This window comes from Notolepis coatsorum, assembly GCF_963971535.1.
Source record: "Notolepis coatsorum genome assembly, chromosome: 11".
Taxonomy (NCBI): domain Eukaryota; kingdom Metazoa; phylum Chordata; class Actinopteri; order Aulopiformes; family Paralepididae; genus Notolepis; species Notolepis coatsorum.
The window spans coordinates 71,837,634-71,858,412 of NC_140175.1; the positions used below are offsets into that span (position 1 = coordinate 71,837,634).

At 43.0% G+C, this 20,779-nt stretch overlaps 2 protein-coding genes across 3 annotated transcripts in view; one reads left to right on the forward strand and one right to left on the reverse strand.

Moving 5' to 3' along the window:
• snx30 (sorting nexin family member 30) overlaps positions 1-20,779 on the forward strand; it is an 85,234-nt gene that overhangs the window by 38,515 nt on the left and 25,940 nt on the right. The gene's annotated exons all lie outside the window — the stretch shown is intronic.
• Positions 1-20,779, reverse strand: part of slc46a2 (solute carrier family 46 member 2) — a 30,109-nt gene that overhangs the window by 5,767 nt on the left and 3,563 nt on the right. For both annotated transcript variants that reach the window (XM_084324602.1, XM_084324601.1), the window contains 4 exons: positions 20,530-20,760; positions 18,289-18,460; positions 8,653-8,736; positions 3,497-3,653 (listed from right to left, as the gene is read on the reverse strand). In XM_084324602.1, the coding sequence (XP_084180728.1) occupies positions 3,497-3,653; positions 8,653-8,736; positions 18,289-18,460; positions 20,530-20,760 (644 nt within the window). The remainder of the gene's footprint in view (positions 1-3,496; positions 3,654-8,652; positions 8,737-18,288; positions 18,461-20,529; positions 20,761-20,779) is intronic.

The window sequence follows — 20,779 nt, forward strand, 5'->3', positions numbered from 1 at the left end:
CATCATTAGAGTATCTCATCATTAGAGTACGTCATAAGAGAACATCATAAGAGTACGTCATAACAGAACATCATTAGAGTATCTCATAATTAAAGTTAGGGATGCACCGATCCGATATTGATACCGGACCAGATATGATTAAAATAGATAGATCGGTTATCGGAGAATTTCTTTTTCTTCTGTTATTTTATTTTAATAAATAACAATTCAGTACATTTATATGGGTTAATTTGTTACATTTTGTGTCACTGAGTTAGGAAAGTAATGTTTTAAGTCAAGCCTGATGTTGCCTTGCACAAAAGAATGATCCCAGTCTCTTCCACACAGTGAGGCATACAGTTTATTAATTGAACAATGGGTATTGGATCGGTACTCGGTATCAGCCGATACAAAGCCCAGGTATCGGGACTGAAAAAGTCTGATCGGTGCATCCCTAATTAGAATACATCATAAGAGAACATCATTAGAGTAGGTCATGAGAGTACTTCATAAGAGAACATCGTTTGTATCTCATCATTAGAGTATAATGTCATTAGAGTACTTCATAAGAGAACATCATTAGAGTATCTCATCATTAGAGTATAATGTCATTAGAGTACTTCATAAGAGAACATCATTAGAGTATCTCATCATTAGAGTATAATGTCATTAGAGTACTTCATAAGAGAACATCATTAGAGTATCTCATCATTAGAGTATAATGTCATTAGAGTACTTCATAAGAGAACATCATTAGAGTATAATGTCATTAGAGTACTTCATAAGAGAACATCATTAGAGTATGTCATAAGAAAACATCATTAGATATCCTATCCCCCCCCCACAGTGATCTGTGGTGTTCCACAAGGAAGCATACTAGGACCGCTACTATTCCTAATTTATGCAAATGACATGTCGTCAGCTTGTGACTGCAACTTGTTCCTGTTTGCGGACGACTCAGCCCTGCTGGTCTCTGACAAGAACAAGTTACAGGTTGAAAAAGCCCTCAGCTCGGAACTAGGCAAAATCTGCATATGGCTCGCCGACAACAAACTATCATTACACATGGGCAAAACAGAGTCCATACTCTTCGGTTCAAATAACAAACTCAGCAAGACCGACGGCTTCTCGGTTACAGTGGGTGACAATATTGTCACAAGGAAAGATGAAATTACCTACCTAGGTTCCATCCTAGAGGCTAATCTTTCCTGTGACAAAATGGCATCCAATGAAATAAAAAAAGTCAACCAACGAACTCGATTCTTGTACCGGATCTCCTCTCTGGTAAACAAGAATACCCTGAAGACTCTGGCAGGAGCACTCATTCAAGGGTACTACGACTATGCTTGCACCTCATGGTACCAAAGCACCTCAAAAGGCACTAAAAAACAAATTACAAACATCTCAAAACAAGCTAGTCAGACTACTGCTTGACCTGACTCCTAGAACCCACCTCACCCCGGCCCACTTTGACAACCTAGGATGGCTTAGAGTAGACGACAGAGTACAGCAACTTGCAATGGGCCTGGTCTACAAGATACACTACGCGACCAAGGTACCCATGTACATGTCAAAATACTTCCCAAAGGTCAGTGAATACCACGATCACAACACCAGAGGGAGCTCCACAAATCATGTTAAACCCAGATTCGGCTCAAACAAGGGACTAAACACGTTTTGCAATTATGCCACATCAATGTGGAACGCCCTACCCAAAGCTGTAAAGGAATGTGAATCACTACCCACTTTTAAAAACACTCTCAAAGAACACCCACGGGAGACTGCAATTCGAAACTGGCCCCTACAAATGTCTTAACCCAGTTGTACAGTAAATTACCAAGTATGGCTTGTCAGTATTCCAATGTACAGTGTACAGTGTACAGTGTACAGTGTCCCCCCCCCCACCCCAACCCCCCCCCCTCCAATGTACAGCCCCCACCCACCAACCCCACCCCACCCACCCAACCTCCTCCAATGTACAGTTTCTACGTCAAATGTATATACACTCTTTTTCTGGACACTTTTTGTATCACAAACAGTGCTGTATTTGCAAATCTGATATGTCATAAATGTATATATGTAGCAGTACTGTCTATCTGTATGTCATGTATGTCATATATGTTATGATGAAATGAAAATGGGGGACCCTGATGTAAACAAGACGAAAGTCTTTCTCTGGTCTGCATCCCCTTAACAATTGTATGTATTGAGCTGTACTGTACCCATTCTGCAATCTGTTAATAAACTTTTCAATCAATCAATCAATCAGAGTATCTCATAATTAGAGTATGTCATAGGAGGAGGATAAGAGAACATCATTAGAGTATGAGAGTATCAGGCATGTAGGCATGCTCTATGCATGCTATATTTATGTGGGTAGGCTATGTGTGATTTGTGTGTAAGAATCGGTTACGTCAGCCTGCTTGCCTATGTGCGTTTTTTTCTTCCCTTCATACGCGTGTATTTGTTTACGTGTGTGCCAGAGTGCTCAGGCGTGGTGCAGTGGTGGTTGAGAGGAATGTCACACACACACACACTTTTTACAATAGCAATTGCTCCATAAAGTGAATGGGGAACAGGGTCTAACTTTATGCACATCATAGTACTTCCTGATGGCAAGTAAAAGACATATTTCATTCCCCTTTAATAATGTGGGTTTCAGGACGGAACCCAACGACAGTAGCTAGCACGCTAACTAGAGACCAGACTTTGATGCATCAAAACCACAATAGCCAACTTTAGCATTACATTAAGTTAGATAGCTAACTTTATAAACAGTGTGTATTTTGGTAAGGAGGCAGACAAAGTTAACGCACTACCAGTGAGAGAAGCACCCTGACAATGCTTAGATAGCCATATGGTAACGCTAAGTCAAACGCTAAACTAAAGTGGCAGGTCTAATCAGCCTATTTTAGGTGGTACTTTATACACCAGTGAGAACAAGATATACATCATTCTCCAACAGCACTTCAAAAAGGACCCACAAATATTCTGCAGGCTGGGCAGATCCTACACAGTCTGATGCTGTAGTTCAGCTACAGTAAAGTTCCATTCAACATATTCACACGGTGGCCATTTTGCTCTTATGTCATTCCCCAGGCCATCACGATGCTCAATGAACAATAACAGACCATCAAATACACCCACAACACACATCCACACGCACACACTCACTTTAAATAACCCTCTTTAGACACTAACACACTTTATATTTATTGGCATCAATCTCATGCACCTCAACACCACAAGGTGGCACCACAAGCTAAGCTATACCTCACCATTTCTACACTGTATTGTATAGACTGTACATATATATGTATATTTTTGTTTTGTTTACGTACTTTACTTTCTATTTTATACTTACACTATTTTACACTATCTTGTTATTTTATCTAGAACACTCAGGAGCAAAACAGAAAGAAGCATTTCATGCAAAAGTATTCTGTATGACAACTAATAAAGAAACTTGAACTTGCTTAGGTTGGGCTCTTTTATGAAAAAGAAAGTGCTTTGGTACCTGATGGGGATGGTTGCGAACACCGTGATGATGCTGGAGAGGGTGAAGACGAACCCAGGGAACCAGCTCAGAGTGAACTGGTAGATCTTAGTGTAGGCAGGGGTGTAGGCCAGACTGCTCAGCTTAAAGGCCAGCTGGAGGGAGGTCAGGGTGATGCCTGAGTGAGTGTGAGAGAGAGTGAGAGAGTGAGAGTGAGATGTTGATCGTTAGTCCAGTGTTATAAGAATCATCGTATTGGTTCAGTATCTTAGCTGCTGACTACTCAAGCTGGCATCAGGGCCCTAACTGGCTAGAGAGAATCTTCAATTGCATTTTAATTTGAATTATTCAGTGGCTTTTTGTTATTGTTGATGTTGTTGAAATGTATACATTGCTAATTTAATCATTAGCAATAAATAGACAAAGTATTAATGTCTGTACTACCTCAGTTGAAGAACTCAGTTTTCGCTTTGGCTACATAGATTCATGTCACGCCAATAAATCACATTTATTGCGTTGAGTGAAAGAGGGAAAGAGAGAAGAGCGAGAGAGACAGAGAGTGAGTGAGTGAGTGAGACAGACAGACAGAGAGACCGAGAGTGTGAGAGACAGATGCAGAGAGAGAGAGAGACACAGAGAGAGAGACAGAGAGAGATAAGAGTGTAGAACAACTCAAACTAAGAGAACAGGTTTGGTTTCCAACGTAGCCTACAGGCTATAAATAACTTAATCACTGTGTTTGTGTTTCTGACTCAATGTAAAGTGATAAATCTAGTAATAAACATGTGTGTGTGTGCCAGTGCGTGCATGAATGGATTCAAGAATCAAGGTTTATTAGTCACATACATACATACCAGGGCATACAGTGAAATGCGGGAAAGTCATGCCCGCATTGATTGTGCAAAATACAATAATAAAATATTCTTGTGTGAGGTGAGGAAGAGAATACGTGCCACTCCGACTCGCACCAGTTCAGGTTCAGTTCTAAACCAGTCTGACCAACCACACACCTACAGCTCCATACCTGCAGCTCTGCTCACTGCATGCGTCTATAGGCGTGTTCGAGATCCATTTCGGCTTGCCTCGAAAGTAGACGAGAGTAGACGAGTGCAGCCGGGGGAGGAGTCAGAACGTCGGACACTTCAGATTTGACGACAGCCTGCTCGTCTAGTCTCGCATGGCAGATATCGCGTTCACGTTCGTGCACACACACACACACCTGTCCAGCTCATTATAATGCGAAGGCCATGTGCAAAATTAGATTAGATTAAAATGTATGGTCATCACACAGCACACTAGACTGTATTAATATACCATATTTATATACCATCTTGTTGCGCGCTCCTGCCACCTTCCCACCGCAGCGTGCGCATGCACACACAACACACTGCTGAATAATTCTGTTTTGCATCAATACATTATATACTGTATATTGAGGCAAAACAGAATTATATATACAGTATATATTGAGGCAAAACTAAATTATTCAGCAGTGTATACACTACAGTATCAGCTGCTGCATCGTTAATGAATTATAGATTTATATGGAATTCGTTAATCTATTATAGTCATGAGTCATGACTATAAATGCAAAACGTAATTGTCGTATTTATTATCATTATAATTATTTAATTCCGAAGGGCGGCTACGTGGCGTAGTGGGCAAGGCGCTCGCCACGAATGACGGAGACGCTGGGCTTGCCTGTTCGAGCCCAGCGCTCCACATTGCTTTCAGTCAGTTTAGCTGGCCGTCCATACTAATACACATTGGCCGTATTAGGGGGTGGGAAACTGATGGGTGGGGATCGGGCGTTGTGGACAGCGACTCCTACAGGTCGGTTGGTCCGCCTGCGCAGTAGAATCAGGAAGTGTCGGGGGCAGCGTGAGCCTCCCACGCGTTACTCCTCGCCACAGAGATCGAGCTGCGCAGGTGAAAAGATGCGACTGCTGTTACCTCAAGTACCGGAGGGGACTTGTGCTATGTATGACTTAGTCCACATTGCAGCCGGCTTGTGGGAGGCAAGAAACAGCGTTCGTGACAGGGGAGGGTTGAATTGGATGATACGAAATTGGGATGGGAGAATATATAGAAAAGTGGGAGAAAAAGTGGATAAAAAAAAAATAATAATATTTAATTCCGATGATAGAACAGTCCGTCTGTAGAATCGACTTGAAGAAGCTCTTGGTACCCAAACTCCTGTATCAAATAATAATAATAAATCTATCCGATAGAGGGGATAGACGGGACCCGTACTGTATTGTACCCATTCTGCAATCGGTTAATAAAGTTTTCAATCAATCAAACAAACATCTCATAACTTCCTCTTGTGGGCATGGCTGGTGGTGACAACCAGGTGACAACTGAGCAAATAGGCGTTTTGCGCAATGATAGCAAGTCATTTCCTATCATGGATTTGCGTGGAGCAGTCGGGTGAGAGGTACTGTGGCGCCTCACTCTGAAGGCTGTGCGTGGCTCGCTCCCATGAGATTTCCGCGGATCGCCTCGTCAGATTTCCAGAACAAGTCGGACAACATTCTAACTGTCGTCATGCAACGCGCTTGGCAAGGCCGTAGTAAAACCTGCGCAGATCTGCGTCCGCCTCGCCAATCTCGAACACGCCTTATGTATCAGGGCTGGCCTCCACTCAAGACATTCTTAAAGTCGACTAAACTCAAACTTGTGATGTCATTGGGTGCGAGCCTGCAAGGCCTGGGGCCGCTCCATAGACAATGAACTAATCATGTCAAACATAATTTAACCCCCGGGCCGAGATTTATTTCACATCATAAATAGATCAATACAGTCCGTATTAAATAATGTTGCATTTCTATTTCAAATGTAGCCAAAAGTAAAGACCCAAAACAGCAGTGTGTATTATTTTCAGCACTACGTTTGTTTACCAATAATTTTAAGTGTTATTCTAAAATCTCTGTGCATTGCATCGAAAACCGGATGATTTAGACGTGAGGAAATGACGCAGTCATGAAATAGTTGTAGTCATAAGAAAGAGGAGACCCAGGGCTTTCGATGGACGTCGAAATGTCATAAAACTACACTACCCAGTTCACACCAGCCGCTGTCAAAGCTGCAGCCGGCTGACGTGAAGAATAAATATTGACGTGATTTTCGTGATTACATTACATCTCATGGGTCGAACAAACCTGAATGTTATTGCCATAAAATACAACGTATATCGTTTCGACATACGTCTAGGGAAAAAAGGTTTCTCAATCGAGTCAAAAATGCCGGAGCCATGGACATTATACAAAAGTAACTGTACTTACAGTAGATTTAATTCATTCGGTCTTGTGGTACTAAATCCAGATTTAACTCTGCCATTGGAAAGAGAAGATTTGGCCCGATCCATAGATGTATGACTTGGCCATAATAAGGTAATTTATAGGCCCGATATTCTATATTCATATTTCAAATTGCGTGTCAAAATTCAGTACTGTATCTACAAAAGAAATACTGTAAATCATCTGCCCTTAATTAACTTGCTTAGATTTCTTTTAGTACACTTGATCAAGAAGGTAACTTTAATATACTAAATTATGTTATATCTAGTCAAATTAATGGAAGAACAAATATAAATGTAAGGGGGTAGGGATCAATAAGCTTAGCTTCCCTCTACTCCTTTTTTGGACATGTCTGCTAACCAAACATTGCTCTTGACCTTTTGTTTATAATTCCTTTTTCTTTTTTTTAATGTTTTTAAATTTGTTGTTATGATTGTTTGGTTTGACGAAACAAGATACCGTGATTTGTTTGGAGGAAATGGAGAATTCCATGTTCAAAAATAAACTTTTCATTCATTCATTCAAGGTGCTGAATGAGCTCAGTGGCATCTTTTCACATCTGGTCAATGTTAGCATGGTGTTATTCACAGTAATATTTTTAAAGAAACTTAAATTATATTCTCCTTTGGTTCATTATAATTTACTCAAGCATAGTAACAGACACAATATTTCTGACACTGGGAATACATTCCCTGAGGTCCATATATGTCCCTAAATACCAAGAACATTCAAATGGACCCTGAAAATATGGCTAGGCTTAAAGGAAAACTCCAACATTTTGGGAAATTAGCTTATTTGCCATCTACCCTAGAGTTAGACAAGAAGATACATACCCTTTTTCTTCTCTGTGCATGCAGTAGGAGTAGGAAGACGTTGGGAACTAGGCGAATGGAGGAACCTACTTCCAGTGACTGACGCTAAGCTAGGCTAACGGTGCACGTCTTCCTACTCCTACTGCATGCACAGAGAAGAAAAAGGTATGCATCTTAACACCAACATTTTGGGAACCCTGGAGTTAAACAAAAAGATGCATACCTTTTTCTTCTGTGCATGCAGTAGTAGGAAGACGTTGGGAACTAGGCTAATGGAGAAACCCACTTCCAGTGATTGACGCTAAGCTAGGCTAATGGTGCGCGTCTTCTTACTCCTACTGCATGCACAGAGAAGAAAAAAGGTATGCATCTTCTTGTCTAACTCCAGGGTAGATGCCAAATAAGCCAATTTCCCAAAATGTTGAAGTTTTCCTTTAAGATATTTAAAACGGCTGTAAGCCTTGAGTGCGAAGATCTGATTAACACTTTCAGTGCCAGCAGGGGGCGCACGATTTAGCGCTTGAGTGCCGGCGCTCTATTCAATGACACATCGCACATTTGCGAACGCATAAACTATATCTTAAATTATGGCTATGTGTCTAATACGCCCGTCGCTTATCAATGACTTGTTTGCAGTCAACATTGTCAAAACGGATTTTTTTTTTTTATTATTATTATTTTTTAATCTATACATTTCAGTTTTATACAATTTTGAAAAACTTTCGTTTTTGGAAACTTCCAGAAAAAAAGAGATTCTATTTATGAATAGTTTTCAAATAAATGCTAGATTATCGATAGTATATACGTACTTATGCACGCTTTTTTTCCCATCCATTTCATTCAGTCCAATCCAATGGGTGCAATACCATCCGGAGAAACGATAGGGGGTGGTATTTTCCCTGTTCGAGCTCCGAGAGAGCACCAATGGTAACGTGAGGCTAGATTGATGAAAAATTAAATGGAAACCGCTAATAAAAGAAAATTACGATTAAATAACGAGATTTCTCAAACCAAGTAACAGACAAACGCACAAATAATCACAGACGGAGACACACTCTAGACTCACCATATGAGGATCCGTGGACCTGCTGGGAGAGCAGGGAGCGGATGGTGGGCATGGGGATGAGGGCAAACAGGGTGAGGGAGCGAGCTGGAGGGAGAGAACAGAGTTGATGTATATCCATCCATCATATTCATTCACAGATATGCAACAACATATATATATAAACGGGATTGTAATTCATAGCATACAGACTCCGACTAACCGGTGATTTGTCATTAAATGTCAATAAGCTGTGGCATAGCGCCATATTGGTTGGCAAGGTATGTCTTGAGAACACTATGAATATAACGCAATACAATATAGAAGGATAATCAAAACCCTGGCTTTGAGGCGGTTAGGTGGCGTAGCGGAGATTGCGTTCGTCACCAACCCCGGAGCTGTCACCAGCTTGGCTGGCCGTTCACACTAATACAATTGGCAGTATTAGAGGGTGGGAGAAGCTGGCGGGGTGGGTCCGGGTCGTTGTAAACAGCGACTCCTACAGTTCGGTCGGGGCGCCTGCTAAGCGCGGATAGGACCTGAGTGGGATAGTGTGATCCTTCCACACGCTATGCCCTCTCAGGGAGGATCCGCGCTGCCAGGTGAAAAGAAGCGGTTGATTGGCTGGACGTGTGTCGGAGGAAGCACGTGATAGCCTCCACTCTCCCAGATGATCTGACTGTGGGGGGTAAGTGCGCAGCGACCAGGAAGGGGATTGGGAATTGGCATACGACTAACATTGGGATGGGAGAAAATCGGAGGAAAATGGAGAAAAAAAAAAAGAAAAAAAAATAATGGCTTTGGGTCAGGTTTGTCAGGTCAGATAAATGTGATTATTCCAGACAGACAATCAATCAATGCCATCTACCAAAAATGACCCCCACCCTCCTATCTCACTCCACATTCTTTCTCCCCTCCTCCACTCCCTTTCCTCCTCTTCTCCACTACCCCCCCCCCCCTTCACTACCCTCCTCTCTTCTCCACTACCCTCCTCTCCAGCTGTACCCAAATAAATGACTTGTATTAAATATGGATCGGCCAGCCAGTGAAATATGGATTGTTGCCAAGGCGACACATCAGAAATGGTAGGAAATCAACACTATATTTCACAGTTTAATCTAGCCAACTAACAGTTTAATCTAGCTAACTAACAGTTTATTGAAGCTTTAACATTGCAGCCTACCCCATCTGTATTAGAGTACATTTGTCTCAGTTTGAACAGCTCATCAATCACGATAAACCACAGGATATGTTAATATATCCAGAAGCTATCCATAATTAATATGACACCAGCATGGAATCAATATGGAACTACTCTACACCCTCCCCAGACTGAAAGAGGATGGTGTGCAACAACCAGGGCCGTGACACACGCATACAAAGCATGCAGTCCACTAAATCACAGTTCCTCATTTGGGTTCCTGTCCGGGAATCTACGCAGTTAAACATTGTGTATCCTCCTATGTCAACACCCTACTGTGTTTGTGTACGTGTGTGTCTCCGAGAATTATTTCTGTCGCCAGCGTCGGTTTAAAATGATTTTTCAACGAGGGGCATCATCCGGCTGATGATGTGTCCCCCTCTGCCAGATTTGTGTCCGTTTCGACCCACAGAAAAGTTTGGAGGGGATGAACTTTTGGAACCGATGGATATGTCGTAGCGATCTACATTAGCAAAGCTGCAAATGCACAATTATGTTAGGTTTGAATTCCGTTTGATCTGTATTGTTGCGGATCCATGTAGCCGGGCCCCGGCTCTGTACTGCAGCACGCTGGATCCATGTAGCCGGGCCCCGGCTCTGTACTGCAGCACGCTGGATCCATGTAGCCGGGCCCCGGCTCTGTACTGCAGCACGCTGGATCCATGTAGCCGGGCCCCGGCTCTGTACTGCAGCACACTGGATCCATGTAGCCGGGCCCCGGCTCTGTACTGCAGCACGCTGGATCCATGTAGCCGGGCCCCGGCTCTGTACTGCAGCACGCTGGATCCATGTAGCCGGGCCCCGGCTCTGTACTGCAGCACGCTGGATCCATGTAGCCGGGCCCCGGCTCTGTACTGCAGCACGCTGGATCCATGTAGCCGGGCCCCGGCTCTGTACTGCAGCACACTGGATCCATGTAGCCGGGCCCCGGCTCTGTACTGCAGCACGCTGGATCCATGTAGCCGGGCCCCGGCTCTGTACTGCAGCACGCTGGATCCATGTAGCCGGGCCCCGGCTCTGTACTGCAGCACGCTGGATCCATGTAGCCGGGCCCCGGCTCTGTACTGCAGCACGCTGGATCCATGTAGCCGGGCCCCGGCTCTGTACTGCAGCACGCTGGATCCATGTAGCCGGGCCCCGGCTCTGTACTGCAGCACGCTGGATCCATGTAGCCGGGCCCCGGCTCTGTACTGCAGCACGCTGGATCCATGTAGCCGGGCCCCGGCTCTGTACTGCAGCACGCTGGATCCATGTAGCCGGGCCTCGGCTCTGTACTGCAGCACGCTGGATCCATGTAGCTGGGCCCCGGCTCTGTACTGCAGCACGCTGGCTCTGTACTGCAGCACGCCGTTCTCTGTACTGCAGCACGCCGTTCTCTGTACTGCAGCACGCCGGATTTGAAATGGCTATGAGGTTGCAGTGCAGAACTCCGCTTTAGTTTTAGGATTGATTGATTGATTGAAAAGTTTATTAACAGATTGCAGAATGGGTACAGTACAGTACAGCTCAATACATACAATTGTTAAGAGGATGCAGACCTGAGATGGACTTTCGTCTTGTTTCCATCAGGGTCCCCCATTTTCAATTCATCATATGACACACACGACATACAGATAGACAGTACTGCTACATCTATACATTTATGACATACCAGATTTTCAAACACAGTACTGTTTGTGATACTAAAAAAAAAAAAAAAAAAAAAAAAAAAAAAAAAATCCAGAAAAAGAGTGTATATACATTTGACATAGAAACTGTGCATTGGGGGAGGTTAGGTAGGTGGGGTGGGGTTGGGTGGGGCTGTACATTGGAATACTGACAAAGCCATGCTTGGTCTTTATTGTACAACTGGGTTAGGACATTTGTAGGGGCCAGTTTTGAATTGCAGTCTCCCGTAGGTGTTCTTTGAGAGTGTTTTTGAAGGTGGGTAGTGATTCACATTCCTTTACAGCTTTGGGTAGGGCGTTCCACATTGTTGTGGCATAATTGCGAAACGTGTTTAGTCCCTTGTTTGAGCCGAATCTGGGTTTTACATGATTTGTGGAGCTCCCTCTGGTGTTGTGATCGTGGTATTCACTGACCTTTGGGAAGTATTTTGACATGTACATGGGTACCTTGGTCGTGTAGTGTATCTTGTAGACCAGGCCCATTGCAAGTTGCTGTACTCCGACTGTCGTCTACTCTAAGCCATCCTAGGTTGGCAAAGTGGGCAGGGGTGAGGTGGGTTCTAGGAGTCAGGTCAAGCAGTAGTCTGACTAGTTTGTTTTGAGATGTTTGTAATTTGGTTTTTAGTGCCTTTGAGGTGCTTTGGTACCATGAGGTGCAAGCATAGTCGTAGTACCCTTGAATGAGTGCTCCTGCCAGAGTCTTCAGGGTATTCTTGTTTACCAGGGAGGAGATCCGGTACAAGAATCGAGTTCGTTGATTGACTTTTTTTATTACATTGGATGCCATTTTGTCACAGGAAAGATTAGCCTCTAGGATGGAACCCAGGTAGGTAATTTCATCTTTCCTTGTGACAATATTGTCACCCACTGTAACTGAGAAGCCGTCGGTTTTGCTGAGTTTGTTATTTGAACCGAAGAGAATGGACTCCGTTTTGCCCATGTGTAATGATAGTTTGTTGTCGGCGAGCCATATGCAGATTTTGCCTAGTTCCGAGCTGAGGGTTTTTTCAACCTGTAACTTGTTCCTGTCAGAGACCAGCAGGGCTGAGTCGTCCGCAAACAGGAACAAGTTGCAGTCACAAGCTGACGGCATGTCATTTGCATAAATTAGGAACAGTAGTGGTCCTAGTATGCTTCCTTGTGGAACACCACAGTTCACTGTGAGGGGGGGGGATAGGGTACCGTTTACCTCCACCATCTGTTCTCTCCCCTCCAGGTAGGATTGTATCCAGCTCACTGATAAACTATCAAAACCAATTGCTTTTAGCTTGTCAATCAGAATGGTGTGATTGACAGTGTCGAAGGCCTTTTGTAGGTCTAGCATGACCATGCCGCAGTATTTGCCCGCGTCCACCTCTTGCTTGATGTGGTCGTTCAAATAGAGAAGGCATGTGTCAGTGGAGTGGGATGTTCTGAAGCCAGATTGGAATTCGTAGATTAGATTTTTATCCGTAAGGTACTTTTCGACCTGTTCGTATACTATTTTTTCCATGACTTTCGAGATGGATGTAAGGATAGAAACAGGGCGGTAGTTGCCTGGGTCTAATTTGCTGCCCTTTTTGTGCAGGGGTGTTACTCTCGCTATTTTGAAGTCCTTGGGGACATGTCCCTGTTTTATGGAGAGGTTTATTATGTGTGTGATGACTGGGGTGATGGCGGCTGCTGAGTCTCTGAGGAATTTGGAGGGGATGTTGTCATGGCCAGTGGCCTTGTTCGGTTGGAGGGCGCTCAGTTTATTGAGTACCTCATCTGTAGTTACCATTTCCAGTTTGAAATCGTCTTTGTGGACGCCTAGGTTCTTGTAGTATGCTACCATGTGTTCTACCCCATACTGCCCTGAGTGGGAGGGTAGTTTGTTTACCAGTGTTGTGGCTATGTTTGTGAAGAAAGTGTTTAAGTAATTGGCTACATCCAGTTTGTCTGTGATGAGCGTGTTGTCCGTCTTTATGTTTATGTTTGAGAACCTGGTTCAGTTTTTTACTGCAGCCTAGTTGATTATTGAGTAATTTCCAAAGTTCACATGGTTTATTTTTGTTTTCCTCAGTTTTGTCATTGATGCATTTTTTTTTTTGCAGTTTTTATCATGGAGTTTACGTCATTTATTAGTCTGTTTCTTTCTAGTTTGAGTTCAGTCACGTGGGCTTGGAGTTCACTGCTCGTGCTTTTGGTAAGCTTTGACTGACTTTTACGAAATTCAGAGAATTTTTTGTCTCTGGCTTTCATAGCGGTCAGTATTTCAGTGTGCATCCACGGCTCAGCGCGATTTTTTACCCTGGTGGTTCTTAGGGGGGCCATGTTGTTTAGTATTGTTGAGAATTTGGTTTTGAAGCCAAGCCAGGATGTTTACATCTGTATAGGATGAACCATGAAGGAATCCTTTTTATACCCCCATTCTAATTTTTGTAAAGATATTTTTTTAGGGCAGTTCGTGCTTTATAGGACAGTCAAGAGTGAGAAATTGGGAGAAGAGATGGTTGTAAAATTATATATTTGGTTGCAAGTCCTTTTTAAATCAATGACTGCCTGAAGTCACTTTAAGGCCAGCACTGCGGCAACAAAGGTTATCCACAGACTGCCAGAGGCACCAACATCTTTTATTTTTTTTATCCACTTTTTCTATTTTTCTCCCATCCCAATTTCGTGTATCCAATTCTTCCCTCCCCTGTCTTGATCGTTGCTAGACTATGCCTCCCACAGGTCGGTTGTAGTGAGGACAGAAGCCTTGCATCACGTGTGCCGCAGCAGCTCGAACTCTGTGGCGAGGAGTAACGCGTGGGAGGCTCACGCTGCCCCCGTCACTTCCTGCTTCCGTCGCACCGGCGTCACCAAACCGACCTGTAGGAGTCGCTGTCCACAACGTCAAATCCCCACCCACCGGCTTTCCCACCCTCTCACTTGCCAATTGTGTTAGTATGAACGACCGGCCAGCCGGTAGCAATGCCGAGAGCTGGGCTCGAAACCAGCGTATCCTGCGTTAGAGGCGAGCGCCTTGCCCACTGCGCCAATCAGCATCTTTAAGCTGGATAAAAACTGGATTTATAAGGAAATGATGTTCACGAGGTACAGGGATGAGGAAGAGACTTGATATTCACGGGTGTTTACATATTCTTTTTGTTTAGTTATTTATTTAGTTTGAGTTATGTTTTGATTTTGTTTGTATTCATTTACATGTTCAAAATAAAGATTTCAAATCAACTCAAACCCAATATTTCACAGCCTCTGATCAGCAGCCAACAAGGAATTGAACGGTGGTGTTAGTTCTTATTTACATCCATATCGGTTGAACCATGTAGGAAATGTAGTCCGTTATTTTTTTTATTTTTTTTACTTATTTCAAGAAATCTTGCCAAGCCACATTTGCCTTACTACATTGGCAGATTCTTGTACTTGTTTCAGGCACATATTTGCTAAAAACATAATTTTCGGGTGGGTGCCTGTTAAGAGGTTAACATTATGCAGCTAGATTGCTCCGTCTAAGTCAGTTTTTAGATAATTTTCAATGATTATTTAGGATCCATTTGTTGGACAAAGTTGAAAAAAAATTAAAACAACGGACAATACCTTCAGTCACATTTCTATCTGTTCATTGGCGGACAGACCAATGTAGCTGCAGCATTATTTAGCGCATCATGCAAACATATTTTTGCTGGTCTGGACGGGTTCTCTGAGCTCCTCTCCCATCGAGCTTTTGCACGTTTTAAAGGGGAACTATCTTATAAATGGCCTTTTTCAGTGTTTAGCATTGTTTTCTAGCTATGTGGACTTATATTAATATGATCTATGTTGACCAAATTGACCAAACTTGATATGCATGACCTTGGTGGGCTCTAGGTCAACTCCTGAAAAGGGGGTCAATGTCAGACCTTGCAATCAAAAGTTAGGGGGCACACTGAAATTATGGCAAGGGTTATTAGCCCCCTAACTTTTGATTGCAAAGTCTGACATTGACCCCCTTTTCAGGAGTTGACCTAGAGCCCACCAAGGTCATGCATATCAAGTTTGGTCAATGTCAGACCTTGCAATACACTGTAAGGCACTGTAAGGCTCCGGCCCCTACTCACTTCCAGTGATGAAGCTAAGCTATGCTAACGGAGCGTCTATTCCCAAAGCTAAAATGCACGCACAGAGACAAAAAAGGTATGTATCTTCTTGTCTAACTCCAGGGAAGATGTTAAATAAGCTAATTTCCCAAAATGTTGGAGTTTTCCTTTAATAAAGTTTTCAATCAATCAATCAATCAGTGAAGCCTAAAAATAGCTGATGTCAGCACGTTCAGTTTATATAATGTCTGATTTACACGCTTGATAACACGTTTAGTATTTTACAAATTATCGTTTTTTATTTGAATGTGGGCACTGATGTGAAAATGAACTACCGGTAAATGGGTTTTATTTCTATAAAAAAAAAAAAAAAAAAAAAGCAAGTAATGTACATGGTGGATGCCTGAACACCGAGTAACACTGGTATTACAGACTACTGGTGCTATAATAATAATAATATAATAAATATAAATAATTTCAGTGGACTGTTTGATGTGTTGCTAGGAAACAACTAAAACTATAAGTCGGTTTGCTGTTAGGTTTGTTGCAGTGTTTGCTAAGCAAATCAAGGCCAAGATGAGCAGTTAGTAGCTAAATAATAGGGGTGGGCGAAAAAATCTATACGTAGTAGTATCGCGATACTTTGCGTGGCGATACTGTATCGATACAGGGACGCCAAGTATCGATATTTAATTATTCATAAAAAAGTTTTAATTTTTTTTTGTATAAGGAAGTTGCATTGTTCATTTCAATACCTGTAATAGTACAGTAGTCCACACACACACACACGTGTGCATTCAGTTAAGTTGGAATATGACTGTAATACAAACAGTTCAGTTTGTCAGGTACACGCAACACAGATTACAGTGTTTACATCTGTCTGCTTGAGAAAATACCATGTTCTGCAATAAAAATTATTGAAGTGAGATGAACAGACTGAATTATTTTATTAGATAAAACAAAGTTGACAGTTTTACTTTGCAGTTGAAAAAAGGTAATAAATAAAAAAAATTGCAATTTTTTTTTTAAATACAAAAAGATTCGCAATACTCAGTGTATCGCGATATATTTAGTATTGCGATACTATCGTATCGTGACGCAAGTATCGCAATAGTATCGTATCGTGAGGTCTCTGGCGATTCCCACCCCTACTAAATAACACGCCTTTTCTATTATCTGGAAGTCCAGGGCCCTATTCCCCGTACCTGGTCGATCAAAAGTCCCATTATCCAGATTCAATTAACCCGATGTTTGAATCCGCGCTTTCCCTGTTCCTCGAACCCTGATTCAGTCTCGTTAATTCGAACCAGGATACTCAGGATAATTGCGTGCGGCCGCCTCAGCTGAAAAGACAGCAGGTGTCGATCGCTGAAATCCTGATTTTCTAACGGCATTGATTGATTGATTGATTTAAAACTTTATTAACAGATTGCAGAATGGGTACAATACAGTACGGCTCAATAGCCTGGCCGACAAGTTAAATGCATAATCTATAGGCTAATTTTAAGTCCCTCATTACCCCAATAAATCAGATTATATTTCTTTAAATGTGCTGCTGGCAGTAGGCTTAATGGAATGAATAATCAAATGAGATCTTGCTAGCGAAAATAATTAGTTCAACTCTTTCAGAATAAGGATAAAAACAAGCCCAAATAGTATATCTAATTGATACGAATTATATTATGAGGATATCTGTACTGTATGTGCTTAGGTATTATGTACTATATAAATTCATGGTTCCCAAAGAGAGGCTTGGAGGGAGGCTTGCAGTTACACTATTAATCAGGTTTTTATCCTTTTCGGACATAATCCATACATGCATTGAATTGATTACCCTTTGGTTTATACCAGTGACACCTCATGTTCATCATCAGATAACAGTGCTTGAAAAGATAAATGCATTTTCTCAAATTCATTCATCAAAAACGTCAAAGGCTCATTCAATTTATCAAGTCACGTCACGTCATCAAATCCATCAAACAGCGCATCTCCTCATATATTTTAAACCCAGTTACAATATCACAATAACGTGTGACACTGTCACAGTGATACAATTAAACACTCCACAGATTCAGATTCCTCATAATTCATATCCACAATCCGCACAATATGCTTGAATGAAACACAATCCGGGCGCTCCGTTAAGCAAATACACAGCGAAGAAATATTAACCTAATCAGAGCCAAACGCCCCGATTCATTAAATTTAAATCCCTGCGGGATTCACATTTGCAATGATCCGTTTAGTCAGTTATTAAAAAAAACTGTCGCGATCACGAGCGCCGTATCCGTATAACTATGACGTGCATTATTTAGGACAAAGTAAATTTTGTATCAACATTTTAAGTCTATTATTTTACATTTCAAAAGCCTCCTCTAGGAAAACGAAGCACAAAAACATAATTCAGAATGGTATAATCTACACTGTGATAATTATTTCAGGAAGAGAGCTGGCATTTCTTTGCGAGGGTGTGGCCATGGTTCATCCAGCTAACTGAACTAAACCCTGCTCCGGAGCAGGTTCAAACTTTTCGATCTGTTGCCATAGCGACTTAGAAAATCCGATGTCGGGGAACGGAAAGGTCTGGCTTAAGTCAAGCTATGCTGAAAATTATCCAGCTAACTCAGTTAGCCAGGTACGGGGAATAGGGCCCAGATGCAAGTCATTCCTTGGCTGCTGCGACAGGTGATAGGAAAACGAATGTAGTCAGTTTGTGCTTGAGACAGTCTATAATCAATGGCTCTGGTCTTACCGAGGTAGAACAGGTACGTTGCCGTGACGAAGGCCATGGAGTAGATGCCAGTGGCGAACGACAGCATGCCGATGATGATGAGTGTGGAGTCACTGACCCAGCGTGACATCACCATTACACCCATGAAACTGGTGAGGAAAACCACGAAGCCTGCCGCATTCCCATAACCCATCTAGAGAGAGAAAGAGAGAGTTTAATTGTGCCACTTATTGTGGTGCGTCTACTGTTGGAGAGTGGGTAGACAGAGAGACTGTGAGAGAGAGGGGGGGGGGGGGGGGGGGAGTAAGGGAGAGACACACACACATGAGACAGGGAGATAGAGGGAGAGCAATACAGAAACAAATGAAGAGACAAAAGCTTGGCCAGAAACAGAGATAAACGAATGACGTACTACTAGTCAAATTTAACGTACCCATTAACTATAAACGAGTGGATAGATATAGAGGACGGGCCTACATCTAACGGTATTCATAAAAACAGCATTATTAGATATGCCAATCCAACGAAAGATGAGCTGGATGCTAGGGCTGACCTTCGATTTTTTTTTTGGAATTCGAAGCTTCGGGGGCGAGATTCGGTTTTAATTCGAAGCTTCGAGATTAAAAAAATTAAATATATACCGGTATATATATTTTTTTTATGTTGTGGGACTTGTACAGCACTTTGTCCAACTTTGTCAGTGCTGTAAAGTTTAAACCTTTTTAAATCTTAGACAAACGAAACACTTTGCTTTCATGAAATATTATAAGCAGTCATTTGAGGCTTTATAAAAGCAGCACAATGAACACAAATCTGTCAGTGCCGAGTCCGACCTCATCTTAAATAACAAACCGCATTGCTTGTTGTAATTAACAAAGAGAGGCAGGGTTGATTTTGCACAAAAAAAGAATTTTATTTTCATATTCGAATCCCATGCCCATCGAACGAAGCTTTGAAGCATTTAAGACAGCCCTACTGGACACACTGGAGAAAATCCTTCAACACCACCAAGTCAACGGCCTGGGCATTGAACTCCCGGAACTGTCCCGAGGTGCCGATTACTTTTTCCGACTTTCGCTTGCATTAGACTCCTCTATATCTATCCACTCGTTTATAGTTAACGGGTATGTTAAATTAAACGTAACGTTGTCCACGGAGTAGGTCATGTTGACAGTTTCCATTTTATGAATGGCAGTTGAAACCTTTTACAACATTCTAAAGCCAGCGAGTGTATCATGAATATACTCACGGCTTAGAACGTTCTCGACCAATCACAATACGTGGTCGGACCTACCTGTTGTATAATATAAACAAGGCCAGGCCAGCAACAACACTAGCTTTGGTCTACTAGCTCAGTGACCAAGTACTATGAAGAGTAGGTCTATAGGAACGGGGGGGGGGGGGGGTAAGGTACATTAGACCCACCTGCCCTCAGCAGTAAGCTACAGTATACCCACCTGCCCTCAGCAGTAAGCTACAGTATACCCACCTGCCCTCAGCAGTAAGCTACAGTATACCTACCTGCCCTCAGCAGTAAGCTACAGTATACCTACCTGCCCTCAGCAGTAAGCTACAGTATACCTACTTGCCCTCAGCAGTAAGCTACAGTATACCTACTTGCCCTCAGCAGTAAGCTACAGTATACCTACCTACCCTCAGCAGTAAGCTACAGTAGACCTACCTGCCCTCAGCAGTAAGCTACAGTAGACCCACCTGCCCTCAGCAGTAAGCTACAGTAGACCTACCTACCTACCCTCAGCAGTAAGCTACAGTAGACCTACCTACCTACCCTCAGCAGTAAGCTACAGTAGACCTACCTACCTACCCTCAGCAGTAAGCTACAGTATACCTACCTACCTACCCTCAGCAGTAAGCTACAGTAGACCTACCTACCTACCCTCAGCAGTAAGCTACAGTAGACCTACCTACCTACCCTCAGCAGTAAGCTACAGTATACCTACCTACCTACCCTCAGCAGTAAGCTACAGTATACCTACTTGCAGGGGCGGAGCTTCCTACAGGCGACATAGGCGGTTGCCTAGAGCCAAAAAACTGCCCAGCAAAAAACAAAAAAAAGAAGCTTGCCTAGGGCGCCAATTAAATGTGCTAAGTCCGGCCCTGCCTACTTGCCCGCCCCTAAGCAGTAAAGCTACATTATACCTACCTACTGTACCCTCGCATCCACCAGACCTTTCATCGTTTCGTCACCTATATTGGCCTACTAACTATGTACTGTAGCTAGGTCGGCCTAAAACCACGCACCTGAGTGGCATCCCAGTTAAGCGGTTCTTTCATCTCGAAGGTGACCAGGATCTCCATGCCCCCTCCCACCGCCATGTCGTACAGGATCCCACCGGCAAACAGCAGAGCCAGGTTAATGGCAGTGCTCCTGTCGAGAGCTGAACCAATACCGTTACAGACAGCGGTGCTTTTACTGATGAGGGCACGGCACTCCTCGCGTTCCTTGTCTGACACAGACACCTTGTCCGACACCTATAGGGGAAAACGTGCA